Source organism: Pestalotiopsis fici (genome assembly GCF_000516985.1).
Source record: "Pestalotiopsis fici W106-1 unplaced genomic scaffold PFICI_Scf_7, whole genome shotgun sequence".
In the NCBI taxonomy this organism is placed as follows: Eukaryota; Fungi; Ascomycota; class Sordariomycetes; order Amphisphaeriales; family Sporocadaceae; genus Pestalotiopsis; species Pestalotiopsis fici.
This window is the reverse complement of record NW_006917097.1, coordinates 2959935-2977542: the sequence shown is the minus strand read 5'-3', so window position 1 is coordinate 2977542 and position 17608 is coordinate 2959935. Positions and strand designations below refer to the sequence as shown.

Genomic DNA, 17608 nt, shown 5'->3' with positions numbered 1-17608 from the left:
GGCGCGGCCATCGTTGTGACAAGCATGACCAGGCGAGGTGCGTTTTCCTTCTTCCATTACTCGTCATCGCGCTTGTCGGTGCTCTGGCGCATGCGTTCGCTCCATCTCCGCTTGCCAACACGAGTCTCATAGTGAGGTGCAGTCGTCTTGACATCCTGCATCACAGACTCGATAGCGTTACGCGTCTTGTTACGGTAGCAGTCAACTGTTGAAAATATTAGTCACTGAAAGCACATGGCGTGAAGCAGCAGCGGATTGAAAACGTACGGGCTCTCTGCAAAAAGATAGTCCTGCCAGAGAAGACACGGCTCTGCAACCAAGCCATGCGATAGCCGAGATCGTTCAACCGAACCTCCTTGCCCCGGGTGCTCTTGCGGGTACGGGGGATGGCAATCTGGTCCTCGGATCCATCTGAAAACGGGACTTTGACCATGACCCGGCCGGCAGCTCTGGAGCGTCCGGTGCGGCCGCCCTCTACCTCAACGTCGTCGTCTTCCAAATCATTCTCAAAGAAGCGGCTGCCAGTAGCACTTGGTGGTGGGGACTGCATCTCTCGCGGGAAGTAGCTGCGAGGAAATACTGAGGAACTCTTGCGGAAAGAATCAGGGATCTCCTTGGTGTCTACATTCTCCAGAGTTACACGAACACGGAGACGACCTCCGCGCTTGTTGTCATCGACCAAGATGAACTTGCGCTTCTTGGCGTCGGGAATGTCAGGGAACAGGCCTTCCGGAGCTTCGTCGTCGTCCCTGGTACTGTGGCGCGCGGCGATGGCGTTGTGGTGGGATGAGTGTGGCATGCCAGGTCCGGAAGCGGAGGTGCCAGGGTATGGCTGGGGGTACCCAGAAAAGACCTGGGCCTGGCGAACATCATCCCCGTGACCGGAACCGGGGCCGGATGGGGCTTGGTGGTGGTGGTGGTGACCTTCGTCCATGTACTCTCCATCCCCTGTAAAAAGACAAGGTGGGTTAGCCAGGGGTCTTTTAATATTTTTCTTTCTCTTTCCAGATGATTCAAGGATAGCAGTGTTGACCAAAACAACTCAGAAAAAGCAGAGGAAGACGACAGGATAGTTTGCAGTACAGGAAGGAATTTTGCTATGCAATGACTTTTGCGTCTTGGTTCCCTGAGCAGCGGGATGCGATGCAATGCTCCTGTGTCCGGGATCGCCAGGCAGAGGGCTTTAAAATGCAAGGCAACTAGGTAATGTACAGAGCAAAAACAAAAGAGGCCGAACCCTGCCTCCAACAAGAAAAGATGTTTTCCACAAATACGCCTTTTGGCGGACATGAGCCGCTACAATAACAGGTCCAAAAAGAATACCAAGCAGGTACAGAGGTATAAAATGTAAGAGGTATCAAGTAATAACACAACGACAACGCATTAATCACATCTGGTGAAACATACCGACTTCTTCACCTCCCTGGGAGTTTCCGTCAGAGTGACCTTGGTGGTGGTGCATATGCGAACCCATGTTGCTCATGCCAGGCTTTCCCATGGCCGTTCCACCACCGGGGCCCATGGCGCCTGGGGCGGGGATCCCTGCCGGGCCACTGGGGCCGGACATGTGTGACGGATGGGGAGTCTGAACCGCCTTTCGATTGGTCATCTTGGCCATGCGGCGAACGCGTCGACTGCGCAGACGCGGATCTTGGTTGCTGTTGCGCCAGCTGTCGACTGCGCGCTGAATCAAGCCTCGCTTTCCACGAAGGGAAGGGTTGAGTTGGGCCAAGGCCCAGCCCACTGTGTTGCACTCCGTCTCATACTGCAGACGGTTTCCGCGGTACTGGTCCTTGGGACAGCAGGCGCGAGGATAGACGCAGTTCTCCGTCTTGAAGTCGCTCGGAAGCTCGTCCGTGTTGACAGACTCGACATCACAGCGGATAGTGTACTCCATCTTGACGCGATCGCGCGAGTACTCAAAAGCGATCCACTGCACACCATTATTATCTTGTCTGACCACCAGCGGCGTGGTAGCTGGGATCGGGCCAGGGGCCGCGTTCTGGTTGACACCGGGCGAGGAGCCACCTGGTGTTGAGAGCGGTCCTGAACCGTTTTGGTTGTGCTGGGGTGTTCCAAGGGGGCCCGAGGCTGGTCTTTGCAACTGCGGAGGCACCTGCGTCTCGATCTTAGTGTGACGCGGGCTGTTCAGACCCTGTTGCGCGTGTTGGTTGGTGTGCTGCTGAATTGGGTGCTGCGAGCCAGGATGAGACATCATCATGTTGGGTTGCGACGTCATGGAATGCTGCGGTTGCTGCGCATGCTGCTGATAGGGCGAAGGAGCGGCCTGTTGAGGCATCGAAGAATACGGTTGTTGCGCGCTGTAGTACATTGACTGCTGCTGCTGAATCGAGGGCGCGGCCGCGCCATAAAGACTGCGGTGCTGGTCATGACCGGACGGAGACGCAACAGACGCCGGAGAGTTGGATTGTGGTGTGTGGTATATGGGCGGGTACGGCCTCGGCATCTGCGCTGCGGCCATCATGTCGGAGGTGTCTATTACAATTGTCAGCTTCAAATTCCGTTCCCTCAACGCGTCGCAACTGCTTCAGTAGACTGACCTGCGGCTGGATACCCGCTCGTCGTTCCTGGTGTGCTGTACGGGCTTGGATGAGCGTAGTATGGAAGTCCTTCCTGCGCATGCCCGTGCTGGCTTCCCTGCGTCTGCCCGGCGGGTTGATAGGACGAGTAAGCAGACGGGTGCTGTGACTGAGGCGGAGGCGCCTGATGATGCTGCTGGTGCACTATACTCGAGGGCCGCGGGTGCTGGAGATGCTGAGGCGGCGCAGGACCCTGCGAGTGGTGGGGGTGATGCTGCATAGAGGCGACGACCATTAGTACTGATTTCTATATGTTGTTGAGGCCAAACAAAGGCAATGACTATAGAACAAGAAGACAAGATGTAAGGACGCGTCGATATTTTTATTTTTTCTGACAACTTTCAAGGTCTGGGGAAACCTCAAGCATGCTTGCCCTGGCTGGTGGACGAGGTTCAACGGCTCAGGCGCGCCTTCGACGGGGGGGAGCAAATGCTGGGATATAAGACCAGGGCCAGAACGTGCATGCCGCAACGAAATGACAAGGGGACCAAAGAAAGAGGAGAGATGAAAAAAAAAATAAAAAGCGGTACCAGGGAAATAAACACTCCAGTCGGTCGCGCCTCCAGAATGGTAGGAGTGGGTAGATGAGAGTGTAATCGGGAAGCCAAACCCGATGATCGAGGTTCACCGACTAGGTATCGCCTACCAGCTACAAGCTTAATCGGGTCGCGACGAGACAATGCCTCAAGGTGACCAGGAAAAGGTAAGAGAATGGGTCCTGACAGGGGACCTTGGAGAGAGAGGGATAAAAAGAGCGTCAAAGAGATTTGGAGATCGGAGCGAGGATTCTTGACTGCAACGATGGATGGATGGGGGGGCAGGGTCGGTGATATTTGAGGGCTTGTACGGATCAAGGTGAGCAAGACAAGGTACACAGGTAGGGATGAATTGTGGATTTCCAATGGAGTCCAAGGTACGGGGGAGACAGCAGATGTATGATCGTTCAGTCCGCTACTCCCGTTGCGCGACGCTCTGGCCGACGCAAAAGATATATCAGAGACGATATGACTGCTTGTTTGGTCGAGTAGAAAGGACGTGCGATGCCTGCGGCAAAGGCATTGGGACTTAGACGGAAAGATACCAGTTGAGATGTACGGGCAGACATAGCACAGAACCAAGCCATCGCCCAGCAGAGAAATTGCGCCCAAAGGAAAAAAAAAAAAAAAAAACAGAAAGGTACTGCGAAGAAGACTTGATCGAACCACCCCAGGGGTGAAGATGGAAATGGTGATCAGGGGGCAGGGTAGAAGCTGTAGCTTTAAATGAGGAGACCAATTGAGTGCGGTTTTTGCAGAGCCGAGGATGACCTTAGACTCGAATGGGAATCATCACCGAGACTAAGAAGCGGAGCAGGGGTAAAGCTCCCTCTCGCGAGCTAGAAGGAGGGCGACGGACACAAGGCGGTGTGTGACAAGCCGTGTGAAGGACTCGCAGACTGGCAGTCGTTGGTTCTCTGTCTGACTGTCCATGGCTCCACAGCTCGGGGCTGGCGGGTGTGCACTCTTCTGTCATTCGATGTCTCGAAGAGGAATAGCGAGGCCATCTTGAATATCTTTTTTTCTTCTTCTCCATCTCATGAGATGTGGGAGAAACCTCTGTGAGAGATGCTAGACGGTTGCTGGTTTCTCAACAAGCAAGAAAATGGCTTGAGGACAGGAGATGCAATGTCTCGTTGTCTGGTCAACGCTCGCAGCTTTCATATTGGAATATGCTGCATCTTTCTTCCATCTGATGAGAAAGAAAGTTGGACGTTGCGACAACGTTTGCAACAACCAACCGCTTTGAGAGCCCAGGGAAGTGTATTCGTATTGGCGATTTGGCCCAAAAGGTCAGTCTCTGTTGGCCGTCTGTCGCGGAAACGGGAGGAGGGAGCTAGTGTGGAGTGCTCTGTACTCTGTACAGAGTACCTCAGTGCAGAATGCGGGCCCGGGCGATACCAAGGTCCAAAAGGTCGTAGAGTCTCCACCGCCGTCATGCTTGCGATCAAGTTACAACAGCGACTTTTCAGCTCTTCGTGTCCAACAGACCCGCTAGTTAAGATACCATCTCTGCCATTGGCTGTCCCGAAAAGTCTGTACGTACATAGTACGGAAAGCAATTCGGCTTTTACGGGCTTGCCACGCTTGCTGCTGCTGCTGAATTTTGTCTTCCACAATGCGTCTGGTAACTGAAAGTTCAGACTGAAAGTTCGACGTTGAGAGTACAGAGTACATTGCATCAACTCCTGTTGCTCGACCAATTAAGGTACGTAGTCTTAATCCGCTAGTACAGCATATATGCCTAGGTGCCAGTGGTTCCTTGGTGGCCATGTAATTGAGATTGCCGTCATCGAAGCTTCTTCCGCATGACCTTTCGGGCCCCACACAGAGGAACGACCCAAGAGCCAAGGGGATAGAAAAACGGTTTTTGTTACTCATTGTTGCAGTTTCGCGGTAGCGTGTTGCTGATAGGCCTTCTCATCTCGCTCGCCCGCCACGCCTGTTTCGCACTCACACCATCGCATGGCCCAATTGCCAGCTGTGAGAGTTCCGAGCCATTGAAGACTACAGTGTGGCTAGTGCGCCCGCGCGGATGAATTACGAATCACAACCATCGTGGTGCAAGGCCCAAGGAGCCCACAAGCCCACATTTCTTCCTGCTCTCCACCTGGGGCTCGGACGTTGCGAGGCACATCAGCGTCTGGCGCGTCAAGACTCGACGCGAAGGAGGCGTGATCGGGCTTGATGGCTCTTTCAATATCAAATCGTGGGCAGATAAGAGCAGAGGCCGCGCAGCATGGACGAGCAGTACGCAGTACGCAGCAAATGCAGTTGCGGACGTGATCGATCCCCTGTTCGAGTCGCGACAGTGTGCCAGCAGGTAGCGCGTAGAGGAGTGACGCTAACATGGTGGCCCACGCAAGCCCTGTTCCAGAAGAATGACCCCCGGCCGCTTGTGAAACAGCAGACCAGCCCCCTGGGAGGATCCACTTTCATCGAATCCGGTTCAACATGGGCAAGCTTGCGACAGGCATTGCGATCTTCTGGAAGCGATGGGGAATCCACGTAACCATGCCGTGCGCCCAGCAAACGACGGGACCTGCAAACCAGTCCCCAAGGTCGGCCTGCCCAGGTAGTTGCTGGGTCCCCCCTCCAGCATGGATATCCCGTTCCCTGGTCTTGTCCACCCTTCAAGCATCAGAGGCACACTTGAGGCTGAATGCTTGGGTGTTCGTGGTCTGGCACCACGATCTGATGTCGATAACCGCGGACTACCCGCAACTAGGTGCACGACACACAAGAATTGTGTACACGGGGTATGAAATAGAGATGAGAGAATATAGAAACACGATATACCATCAGAGAGGCATCGGTACCAACGAACCAAAAGAAAAATAACCTACCGAATCATGTCCTTGCTCTTCCTTGACGTAAGGGTTTGGAGCCTGGTGTCGACGTTGGGCCATTTTCAAACGTATCTGCCCAACCTAATAATTCGTGATTGGTACCTGCTCTGTGCCTGGTCTATGATATGATGCGTGTCAGTCAGAGGACATATTTCTCCAGCGCAACGATGAACCATGAAAGTGAAGCGAACTCTGCGCACGGCCCATATCGGCGCGGCCGTTGAAGGAAAGATTTAAAAACAAAGGTCACAAGCTTATGCTGATGGCTTGAGGTTCGTCCTGATATTCCCCGCATATGGATGTTGTAGCCAGGGCTGCCCATGTTGCGACGATGAAGAGTCTCGGCATTCGAGCGCTAACAGGAAAAGAAGGACATTTGACGCATAACGTGAATTGTCGAGGCCGGGGGCTGCACTCACCTAATTGTGTGTATTGTGTAGATCGCAAGCCTACTGCAGCTTGTCCAAGTTCAAGTTGTATGGTGAGTAATTGATATATACGGTTCCCGACGTTTTGCTGGGGGAAAAACACAATGCTTGTAGTCGGGAAAGGCAATGACACAATCGAGTATGCTTCACGCACTATATCTTTGGGATGATTAGCCTGCGCTGAGAGAACCTGTTTGGACAATTGAGTGGAGATTCTGCCTCAATGCGGCAAAGTGAATACGCGATTCGGTGCAATAAAAATAGAAACACCCATGAACCTTGGCGAAATTACCAGGAAATGACCTGAAAGAAGCGTTGTAGCCTGTAGGCATTGATTGGAAGAGTCTTCGAGATGGATTTCATGCAAACGCGCAACTGTGCGGTTGAAGGAATAAAGGCAACGCCGGAATTGATATCCAGAAATGAGCGCATTAGCCGAAAAGCCGTGTCTTTTCGGGCTCGAATCATTATGCACAGGTAAAGGGTGTAACGATTCAATTTGTGCTCAGTTGGGTGGAAGAGGAAAATAGAGAGTAGTCTACTCAAGTAGTCGTGTAGGTAGGAGAAGAGGACGAAGTTGACCTACGTTGGTGGAGTATCTGTGCAGTAGTGCTCAGGTACACTCAAAGTAAAAATAATGGATCGTTGTCTCTTTTTCTAACAAAATCGACGCGATTGTGCGAATGCAAGAAGATCAGGGACCAGCTGGATCCGAGGAGTCGGTTCTTGGTTTTTGGCCGTTGTATCTGTGGCGTTTGCAGTTACGCAAATTCGACTACACAGCAATCTTTCCAATGGGCTTGTGAGGATGAACCTTGACGAGGTATGTCGTGAATCAGTCCTTGTGTGGCTGAAGGTGCTGTGCGCGCACTATGCCTGTTGCCGAGTCTGTGTCGCCAGTGTCAGTTCATGCAAACGTTGAATTATGAAGAAAAGCCACGCAGTAGCCCAGCAGGACAACGAGCGGAATGTAGCTAAGACAGGGACCTCATACGGGCAGTCTGCGTGTAGCTCTGCAATGCAGTATGCAGCAGACAAGGAGTATTACGTGTCAAGGGTAGATTGTTGTAATTGTGTATTGTATAAGTGACGCAAGGATGCAGGCAGCTTCTGTTCGTCCGAAGCAGGCAGGGCAAAAACGTTGCAAGTATGCACTCTGAAGACGCAAGGGCAGTGCTGCGAAGAGTCTTGGGGTTGGGGTCTGATCTAGTATATATCATCTAGTGCAGGGTACGTCTGCAGAGTCGACTGATTCGTGTGCAAGCCAAAGTGACGGCCCGTTGAGGGACCTCGGGAACATAGTCAAGGGTTGCTTCCTTGGTAATCCACTCAATATCCCTGATGACAAGTTCGCAAGGGTGAGTGGGTAGGATGGTGTGCAATGAACCCGGCTGCATATCGTGGCTACCAGGGTATAGGAAGGATCCATGCTACCATATTGGTATTCTGCCATGAAATGCAGCAAACTATCACATGTGTAAAAGTAGAGCTTTTTGGTACGATGCAGAAAGAACGACCATGAAGAGGCAAAAAGGATTGGTGAGAAAGGGGTAAATAGGAACGCGCCAAAATAGATTATAAGAAAATGCAATTATCGTTCACTCACCGAAGTAGAGCCTATTCTCGATCGTTTTAAGCGAGAAAGCAGGTGGCGCAATGTCCTCATACCTGGCAACACATCAGCAACTGAGAAATCTCGTGGTCTCAAGCTTGATAGATGCTGACCAATTTCCGAAGGCGGAATATTGATATGCTCACAATGGTAGGATACCAGCGCAGGCTGGAGCCGATCCAGGTCTATATGCTTCTGTACTGCACAGAAAACTACTTGACCGTTGCGTGGTGGTTCAAAAGCAGGAGTTGGCGAGTAGATCGTCTTGTGACACAATGAGGGCGAGGTTGAAAGAGAATTGGGTACACTATATTGTGACGAGTGAAGATCTATCTCGATGATGATTTGCTAGGCCTGTGTCGAAGCCGTGGGTTCTGGATGCTGAGGTCCACAGGTCTTTCTTGATAAGCCAGGGTTAGTCGGTCTGGTAATCGCCGGCAACAATGTTGCAGACCTTCTTATCTCGGAAGAATCAAGCTGCAGAGTTTGGCTGTGGTAGAGGTTCCGGCTTCTGCAACACAGATTGTCGAGTGATTGAACTGTGTATCTCAGGCTGTAGGTATTCGCAGTATAGGACCAGGAAAAGCCACTAGTCTGCCGACAGTCGTGGGGAAATGTGAACCCTCAAGGGTCTGCGAGGAACGAGGGCGGGAGTCTTGCAGGGATGGCCTTGGTCGAAAACGAGCTTAGTTGCAACGACAAGATGAATACTGCTACCAGTGAGCGCATAAGAAGCTGGGCTCATCACGAGAGAGTTGACGACTGTCGCGGAAATGGCTGTAGAAAACGTGACGGCATTGACAGGAACGGAACTGCCTCTCTATGCCGCTGGATGGGCTGCTTCAAGCAGAGATACATTAGGTAGTACCTAGGCAGCTGTTGCGAGAGGGACCTGGAGAAGAGCCGCTTGGCGACCGGTAGTCTGGTGCAAGTCGGTATGCGGGTCCCAGGCTTCCCTGTAGGAAGGGTACACAGTAGTGCAGCGGGAATTGTGCAGGGGCCAGGTTGTCGCGGTAGGGTGAGACTTGGAGGTTGTGAAGCGCGTGGCTGGCGCGTGGCCTGGCGCACACGAGAGAAAACGGGTCGATATTAAGAAATGCAACAGCGCAGGTAGAGAAGAAGAAAAAGAAAGCCAAATGAGGGTATACAAGCGCCATCACTTACCTGCTGCACTGCGGCATCCAGATCAAGACTCAAGAGGATGCTTGGATCGTCGGGTGAACAGGAGATGTGGATGGAGTCCCGCGCGACCTGTATGTCTGAGTCAACTTGGAAGCTGGATTGCTGTGGTGAAGTCGAATCTTGTTGGTTCATGGGGGACAAATTATCTCGCGCTTGCGACGGGAAGGAAAGCTGTAGTGTAGTCTTTTGTCATAGAACCAATGCTAGAAGAGTGTGATGCATCGACTTGTTACTCACTACGGCGGTTGTCAAGGTACTAGGTTCCCATATGTCAGGGTAGCAAGCATGCGCAAAGAGCGTTGCAGTAAAAACCCGGCCAGGGTATGCGACTGGGGTAATCGCGATGTGATGCACTTACCTTCAGTCAATCGCATCCGCTTTGGTCACTGGCCAGAAACAAGGCACAATTGAACACTGATTTGCAACTTGCTCCAATGGCGCAAATGGATTAAGTACAACTAGGCATCTCAGAAGAAATCAGTGTCTTTTCAACCTGGATCCGTGAACAGAGACCCTCCAATTGCGATATTTATTTGGTTAAGTATAATGGGCTAAGTGTGACAACGGTCTGCTTACTTGCAGTTTCATACAGTATTATACGCTTCGGATCATAAGTAGGGAGGCCACCTACCATGCAAAGAGAATTGCTTGCAACATAAAAATTTGTGTACGAAGCAGACCAGGGACCTTCAACACACGACGCGACAAACTCACAAGGCCTCATACAGCAGCTGGCGGGGTGCCGATGACAGTTTCCCTATCGTGTGCAGGGAACGTTCCATATGAAGTTTGGAAGGCCCGTTGACCACTCACAACCGGAATTGATCGTGATCTTGGCGATATGTCGGTACATGTAGATAGATTTCCCAGCCATGCATACACAGTAGTCAGTCAATGCACCTCATGTACTGCTGAATTCTTCCACCCCTGCATCTTGGTCACTGTGTTCTTGGACATGACTACGGAGTATAATTGTGCTGAAATGATAGTATACGAAGACGTAATAAGTCGAAAGTTAAATTAGTGATAGCTGAATATGATGTGCAGCTTGGGCCACGAATTTTGTCAAGGGCAGCATTTCACGCTGGCTAAAAATTCCGCGGTCCCTTTGGCCAGCTGATCAAAGTACTTGAAATTATTGGAGCAATCGAGGTCGAGAAACATATCTCGTTTCACCACTACCGTATTCGTAATATTGAAGCCGACACCGGGGGCGCGATGAAGGAGGAAAAAAGAATTTGAGAGAAGAACTTGTATCGCAAGTGCCGCGGTCGACTTCGTCGTGGTGGGGACCTACTTGTGTAGAGGTGGCGTTCGGGCCAACACATATCCACCTAACAACAGCTCGACTGCTGGGTCTAAAAGAAACGATAGAAGCGCCCCATATCCACTTGCCTAGCAGGACCGATGTGTGGACGGGTGCTATGCCAAACCTTGATGAAAGCCAAGCTTGATACGGAAGACCATTCGCCGCATGCAGCTGCTAGTTCTGTCTGCCAATTTGTACGTGCATATCTAGCTACATATTATTGTGTAGTCTATTTTTGTTCTCTTTCCCTCATACGTACCGGCACAGGTTCTCTTTTTTGCTTTTTTCCCTTGCTCAACATTCCGAATACCGACAGCTTGGGCTGCCAGTCTGCACGTGCGACTCCCCCTGTAGGTGCAAAGTGCAGACACAGTACGTATCGTAGCATCTCTACAATTCCCTTTACCGCAGATTCCAAGTAAAGTATGCTTTGGGCAATCTCTACTTCCTTGTCTCTAGGGTACTACGTGTATGAAAGCAAGAAAAATGTGATATAAATAAATCAATGGTAACAATACAGTTGCAATATGCATACTGCTGTCGGTTGTAGGCGCACGCACAGTCCATCATATTGGCACCAGTATTCCGTACCTTTGCATGAGCATCTACGCGGCAATCAATCTCGGCCTCCGTGAAGACGGCGTCACGTATCCAACATACTGTGACTGATAAAGCTACTAGTACGAGAAGAGACTTTTCTGTCCGTTCCCACGTCTCGAAAACAATATTTGGTAGCGCGCCGGCCGGGAAAGGCAAGTGGGTACGAACTACTATTCGAGTCTACAGCTCAAGCATTAGCAAAGGTTGTCTCCATTTTAGTCTCGAGAAACTATTGCATGATATACGGCAGGTATTCGGTGTATCTCTAGTGCATGCACATGATTGAAAGCCTCGAATACTGTTCAGATCTGGAATACGGCAGTAATAAGACAATGAATGATTCCAGTAATAAGTGTGCATTCAATATCAAAACTCAAACTAGTATCCAGTGTCGAGCACGGCTGTTGATTGGCGGCTCATTGGCAGCGTACAGAGTCCTCCCACCAACGAGGCTCTTTGGTTGAAATACGCTCTTTAGGTTACTCTATTTAACCAGCTCTAAATGGAAACATTGTCTTTGTGCAACATAGTAAGCCGGTGATCTTCAATCTACACTATTGAAGACCGTGGCACAAATATGCACATGTCGGGAAGGCGGATAACGAAAGACCCAGGCTATTGTAGTTGGTCCATATTGTCAACACTAATGGGGGAAACAAAAAGCCGTATGAGTTGGATGCTACGAACCTGCGTAATATTGTTATACATCCTCCACCTGACGTAGTACTTGTCACTTGAAAAAATTCATGGTAGTAGTAATAATAATAGTCGCCTTAATGGTCCGTAACGAGTGGCGTCGAGCAGTTGGTTTCTCCTTGAGACAGTTGCGCAAGTTCCTCCTGCTGGCTGATTGTCTCAGCTTCGCAATAACCAGGCAGTATTGGCAAGCGGGACGGATATGTCTTAGTGTTTGGATCTGTTGCCTCGGCTGGCATATGAAGGAAAGATTGGACCGGACACCGTCGGCAGAAATCTATTTTTAATCTCCTATTTGCCTATGAAAACTCCATCTCCTTCACCAGACATTCGTCAGCGCACTAATCAGCCAACCGAGCAAATCAGTGTGCTTCCCTTGTGCGCATTCTACACAACATGTAACATAGATTGATGAAGTTGGCGTTGATGGTAGCTTCCTAGCAGTGCCAGCAGAACAAGGTAAGCAAGCAGCACTTTTTTCCGCCATCAGCTTCAAAAACGCCTGACAATCAGTGCAATTTCATGACTGTCGTCAGCCAGTAGATTCCCGTCAATGATGTCGCGAGGCCACGGGTACCGAATATGCACGTGCGGAGATGATTTCTTCTTTCTTTCACCTTACAGCCGCTCCCCATAACCCCAAATTTCTTCATGACGCACGGAAACGTAGGCTGATTGATTGACTGACTGATATGACTGTCCATGTGCTCATCGCCACGGGTACGTACACCTTGGAATACCTTAATGTCAACATGTATCTACGCGTGCATCATGTACTCCATACTACATATGCAAGTATTGATGTACATGATAGAAGTTTTGAGAAAGAACAACCGTGCCGATCAATAACAACGACGGCTCTTTTTCAACAACCGCATTTGGAGGGAACCACGATCCGAGACGGGCCAACGTGACATGTTACCTCAGAAGATGTGGCATAACGCAACCAGACAGACATACAGCCGCAATGATACCTACATTAACAACCACTCACATTGACACAATCGAATTTGCATGCTCGAATGCCAACCAGCCAAATCCTTTCGAGGTATTTCCTATACACCTTCCTCATCGGGTTGCTGCCCACAAGCCTGGACCCGCAGAGTTGGAACTCGGAGTCTAGCGATTGCGACAATGATACCAGCTTTGCTTGATTGCATCTCTCCAATCCTTCTCTTTGGACTCGTTCATGAGAACTGGCTAATTTGTACATGTACGCTGGTCTGCTGCCGTTTGTGAGTGATATCATGGAATATGTCCAATTCATTATCCCCTGCTCTAGTCGCTTTCAGGCTTGGTTCACAGGCTCGTAGGCCCTATGCTCCCGCCCTTCCCCCCATTTCTTTTCCTTGACAGGGGAATGAATTACAACACCCATGGCCGCTTATTGTTATTCTGCTCATGACGACATGAACATTTTGATTCACAGTGCGATTCATCTTTCCTATTCCGCCATGCATGTGCCATTCTATCATTCGATAGGTATTGTTGCGGCTCAGCCGTCCTGTTCTGACTTGACTCGATTCATACCATCATCTAGATACTTTGACGAGATGCACGATGTAGGGAAGGCTTGCATCGATCCTGGGCCGGCAGATCTCTGGCGCCCTGGCTTGTGCCCACGCAGAGAGCCAGGGCAAGTGAACACGAACCACAACTTACAAGCATCGTGAGCCACTGATCTGGTGGTGCTCAGCCGTCGCATGGTCCAGGACGTGCGGGTAGGGAGGTGGGCATTCACAGTACGTACATAATAGTTAGAGATCGGTGTCAACATGGCGGCGGCAGCAGCAGGCGGGCAGGAAGGCAGGCAAGCAAGCAGGGCCAGCAACGCTCACAAGGAGCTCACCCTGTCTGGCCACTTTGATCCCGTCTGCGTTTCTGGGTCTCTCTCTGGGCTGGCGGCCGCCGCTCGACAACTCGGAGATTTTCCCGACCTTGTCACCCTTTGGACGAGGGGACGTTTGCCATATGGAACCCCCTTGCTGGGCCCCCCAAACCAAATCAGCATGGCCAGAAGAGAGGGGCGCTGCGGCTTTTGCAGCGGTACCCAAGCCAGATCAGGGAGCCTCCACAACCATACTGACGGGAGCAAACCTTACAACCTGGCTTGTAGGCTTCCCCAACCAAGAAGAGACAAGGGGGCTCTATCTGGTTGCAGAAAGCCACTTCATCTCATCAAGCTCCTTGCCTGCTAACTTGTCCTTGGTTGGACGTTACTAACTAGTGTAGCGCATGTGGTTTGTTCTGTCTGTCTGCCGGCCAGCGCCTGTAGGCATGTTTAGCGCTCGCGTCCGAGGATAGCCCCCGCGGCAGTCTAACGTTAATCGCAACGTTGTCGCGAGAGCAATATTACTTTGCTACTGGCGCCAGCGGCGAAGAATGAAAGAGGAAGCGCATGTACCTATTCGAGTGACTCGGATATAGCATTACAAAGCCTCCCACATCTCGAAAAAAGTTTGTGCGCCAATGACACAGCGGCGATTCTCATAGTATCGGTCTAAATTGAACTGGCTTGTACTGAATGATCTGTCTGTGCCGCTGGCCGCCGCGCTCGCCAATGGTCAGCCTGCAGCCCTCTTCACCTACCCTGTCCCATCGACATGCAAGACCCCATTGCCCGCAGTCCAGTCGGTCAAGGATCCAGCTGAGGTGGCAGGACCCATGCATTAGTCAATTGACATTCGTCACCAAGACACTGTGTTTTCAACTCTACATATCACCAGTCAAAACACTTAATCTCGAAAGAACAAAAATAAAAGAAATAACTCTAAGAGAATTCAATCTATTGTATAACTTCAAAATTATTTTTCACATTTTTTATGGTAGACTTATGGCTGTATGAAGTTGGGCTATCAGCCAGCGAATGTCAATTGACTAATGCATGGCTCCTGGTGGGAGAGGGGGAGAGAGGGCATGCCATGGCTCATCCGCGATCTCAAATTGCCACCCCCGGCACTGCTGCAAGACCTCAACTCAGCACGACCCAAGAAGTACCTTGCACCTTGTCAGCGGCGGCGTGGGACGTGGGAGCTATCCGTTCTGCTAAGAAGCAAGCCGAGCTAGCCTGGATGAGGCAGAGGGGCCGTGGTGTGTGTAGGGCATCACTGGAGTAGTTTACTCCTCCAGAAGTGAGGGGTGGCTGTATGATGAGCTCAACGGCGCGCCTAGATTTTTTTTTTCCTGCCTGCCCAAGTACCTGCCGCTCTCCAGTCTTTTCCCCTTCGAGGTCTCACCCTGGCTGATTTCTAATTGCTTCCCAAACTTTAGCTGGTCCTTGATGAAATGCTGCTAGTGCTTGGTACTAGTCGCAAACACGATGCCGTTTCTTTTTTTCAACGGCTACTGCTAAACAAAGCCGTCACCACCCTGGCTACGCGACGCCAGGAACTCGGGAATATTCCCTCCCTGCACCCTCGTCTCTTTTCTCGATTCCCCCATGTTCTCATCCCTGGCACAGCCAAAAGCCATGCCTCCCTTTCCCCCCCAAGGAGAAAACGTGCAAACAGAGACGAGACATGGTCTTCAATGCTAGTCTTAGAGTCAAAAATAGCGCCAACGAGGTTCCCGAGAACCAACCCCCAGGTTCTCAGACTTGAACAACCACCCAATTGTCCATAGCCCGTCCGGCAATACATCTGATGGCTATTGCTGAGATCGCAGCACATTTGAGATTTCGCAGATACGATGAATCCGCTGTACCAAAGGTAAGCGGCCATCTCCGCGAACAGCATGGCTCACGCCGCCATGCGCTTGCTCCGCAGGATTCGCCGTTCACGAATCAATACGCTGGATTAAGGCGACAGCCTCGTGCCTCGTCATAGTTCACTTCCCCGAAATAAGGTCTCCAGGGATCAAAGCCCTTTGGCTCGACACTTGGCACCGGATACTGAGAATGCTAACGTGAAAAAGACCTAGACTGGATGCAGAAGTGGTGTCATAGTCCGTGTGTTTTTCTCACCATATCACTACATACTAGTACTCAGAACGGAGTAGGCTCCGTTATAATAAAGAGTATCCTCTGAAAGGTACACACGTATTGGGGGCTGGTCGTAAGTGTGGGGGGAAAAATAAATAAATACATAGTAAAAATTCCTTAAGGCCAACAGCCCAGCACTGGCCAGCCCTGCATGGATATTCCTTCGAGCCTTTTCGCTGCCCTCGCTTACAGACTTTTAGAGGACCGTTTCTTTTCTTGCTTTATCATGGACAAGATGATTGGCATCTCCACTTAAGTCGGTATGATCTTCTGCTTCATGGAGAGTGCTTGGTGGGAGTGGTGGTTATCGCGTCCTGCCACTGGGTACCGATGTTGTGCTCTTATCCTCCGCGTATCCGTCACGGCCCGGAGGATAAGTCAAAAAGAGGCATCATCTCCTTGCGTGTAAGGAAATCCTGCAGCCCGCGGCAGCCTCCCGGAGAGGGGGCGCATTGGCGCACTGCCGCCAATAAAGCCCAGATTTTGCTATGCTTGGCTGGTGTTCATTCGCAAGTTGACCGGCGGCGTGTCTCAATCACAGGACTCACGCCATTTCTCGAAACATCTTGTTTTGTCGATAATCATGTTACCTCTTTTTTTCTGCGGGCAATCTGACGGGCAATGAGCACTTGCCAATGAGCCCCGCCAATGGGATTTTAACCGGGCGCGAATCCATCCGCCTTTTGGATCCAACTCATCTCGTAAATGTGGAGAGAATGGCCTGCAACGTCTTTTTTTTTCCTCATTGCCTTTCTCCACATCAGCCCGTTCTCAAAGCGGGCAATAACGGGAAGGGAAAAAAAAAAAAAAAATTGAATGATGACTGGCAGTCGGTCTTTCGATAAACAGAACTGGAGTTGAGAGATGGTCTGTGATAGATGGGCCTCTATGCAGCCACGGAGATACTGCCGTCGAGCGAAAATGAACGCGAATCTTGCTTGTTCTAGACCGTGATCTATCGCGATCACCAAAATGAAAGGGCATAGCAGGAATGCCGCCCGAAGCGATCTGTATCTCGTCTACGGACGGAATAATATCAGATACGCGCCGCCCAACGTAATTGCAATTGTCATTTGCGAGATAGTCCTCCTGAAATCTAATTCAAAATGCTTGGCATCGTGGTCATCAGCTCATGATGGATCATCTATCAGGCTCGAGAGTTGTTTGATGATCGCTTAGCTTAGATGATGGCTACTGATGTTTCGAGTATGTATAGTAAGTAGCACTCGGTGCTACAAGCTATACGGCAACTGCTGGACTGGGTGGGTTTCATCCCGCCCATTCCCAAACCCTTCGATATCGGCTTCTGTCTAATAGATTTACTTTCTCGCTTGTGCTTGATATCTCATAGTTCGCAGGAGGGGATTGGCATATTCCATGGACCATGTTGTGAAACCACTGAATTTGAGAATTGCATAGTCGTACGTACCTGGGTTGGGAAGGCTCGAAATTCTACCCTGGCTTCCCGCTCGAGTGTGGACATCTTCTTTTACTCCCCTCCCCTCCCCCCAGCCCAGCACAAGAAAAGAATAAGGGCCCCCTGGTCACAACTGCAAAGAAACGTGTGTCTTGCGATGGGTAAGATACCCGCCGGACTGGTCGTCATGTTCAAACCCTCAGCGATCTAGCTGCAGGGCGGACCTTGTGACAGGCTGGGGTGTAGGAGCTTAAATATTCATCTCCATGGGTGGGTGGTTTATAGTCATTAGTATACATGATTGCAAAATGCAATACGGCAAGTGATTGTCTGGCGAGGCTCTGGGTTAATCGCCATGAAACGAAAATTCGACACTCACACGAGGCTGCCGTGAGCTCTC

The 17608-nt window shown here is 50.7% G+C and overlaps 1 protein-coding gene across 1 annotated transcript; it reads right to left on the bottom strand.

The window, feature by feature from the left end:
• Window positions 1-56: 56 nt before the first annotated feature.
• Window positions 57-2835, bottom strand: PFICI_10532 (uncharacterized protein; the record flags this gene model as incomplete). The annotated part of the gene is made up of 4 exons (XM_007839113.1): window positions 57-205; window positions 268-948; window positions 1408-2496; window positions 2562-2835. The coding sequence occupies 4 exons, from the start codon at window positions 2833-2835 to the stop codon at window positions 57-59; spliced, it is 2193 nt and encodes a 730-aa protein (XP_007837304.1).
• Window positions 2836-17608: the final 14773 nt, after the last annotated feature.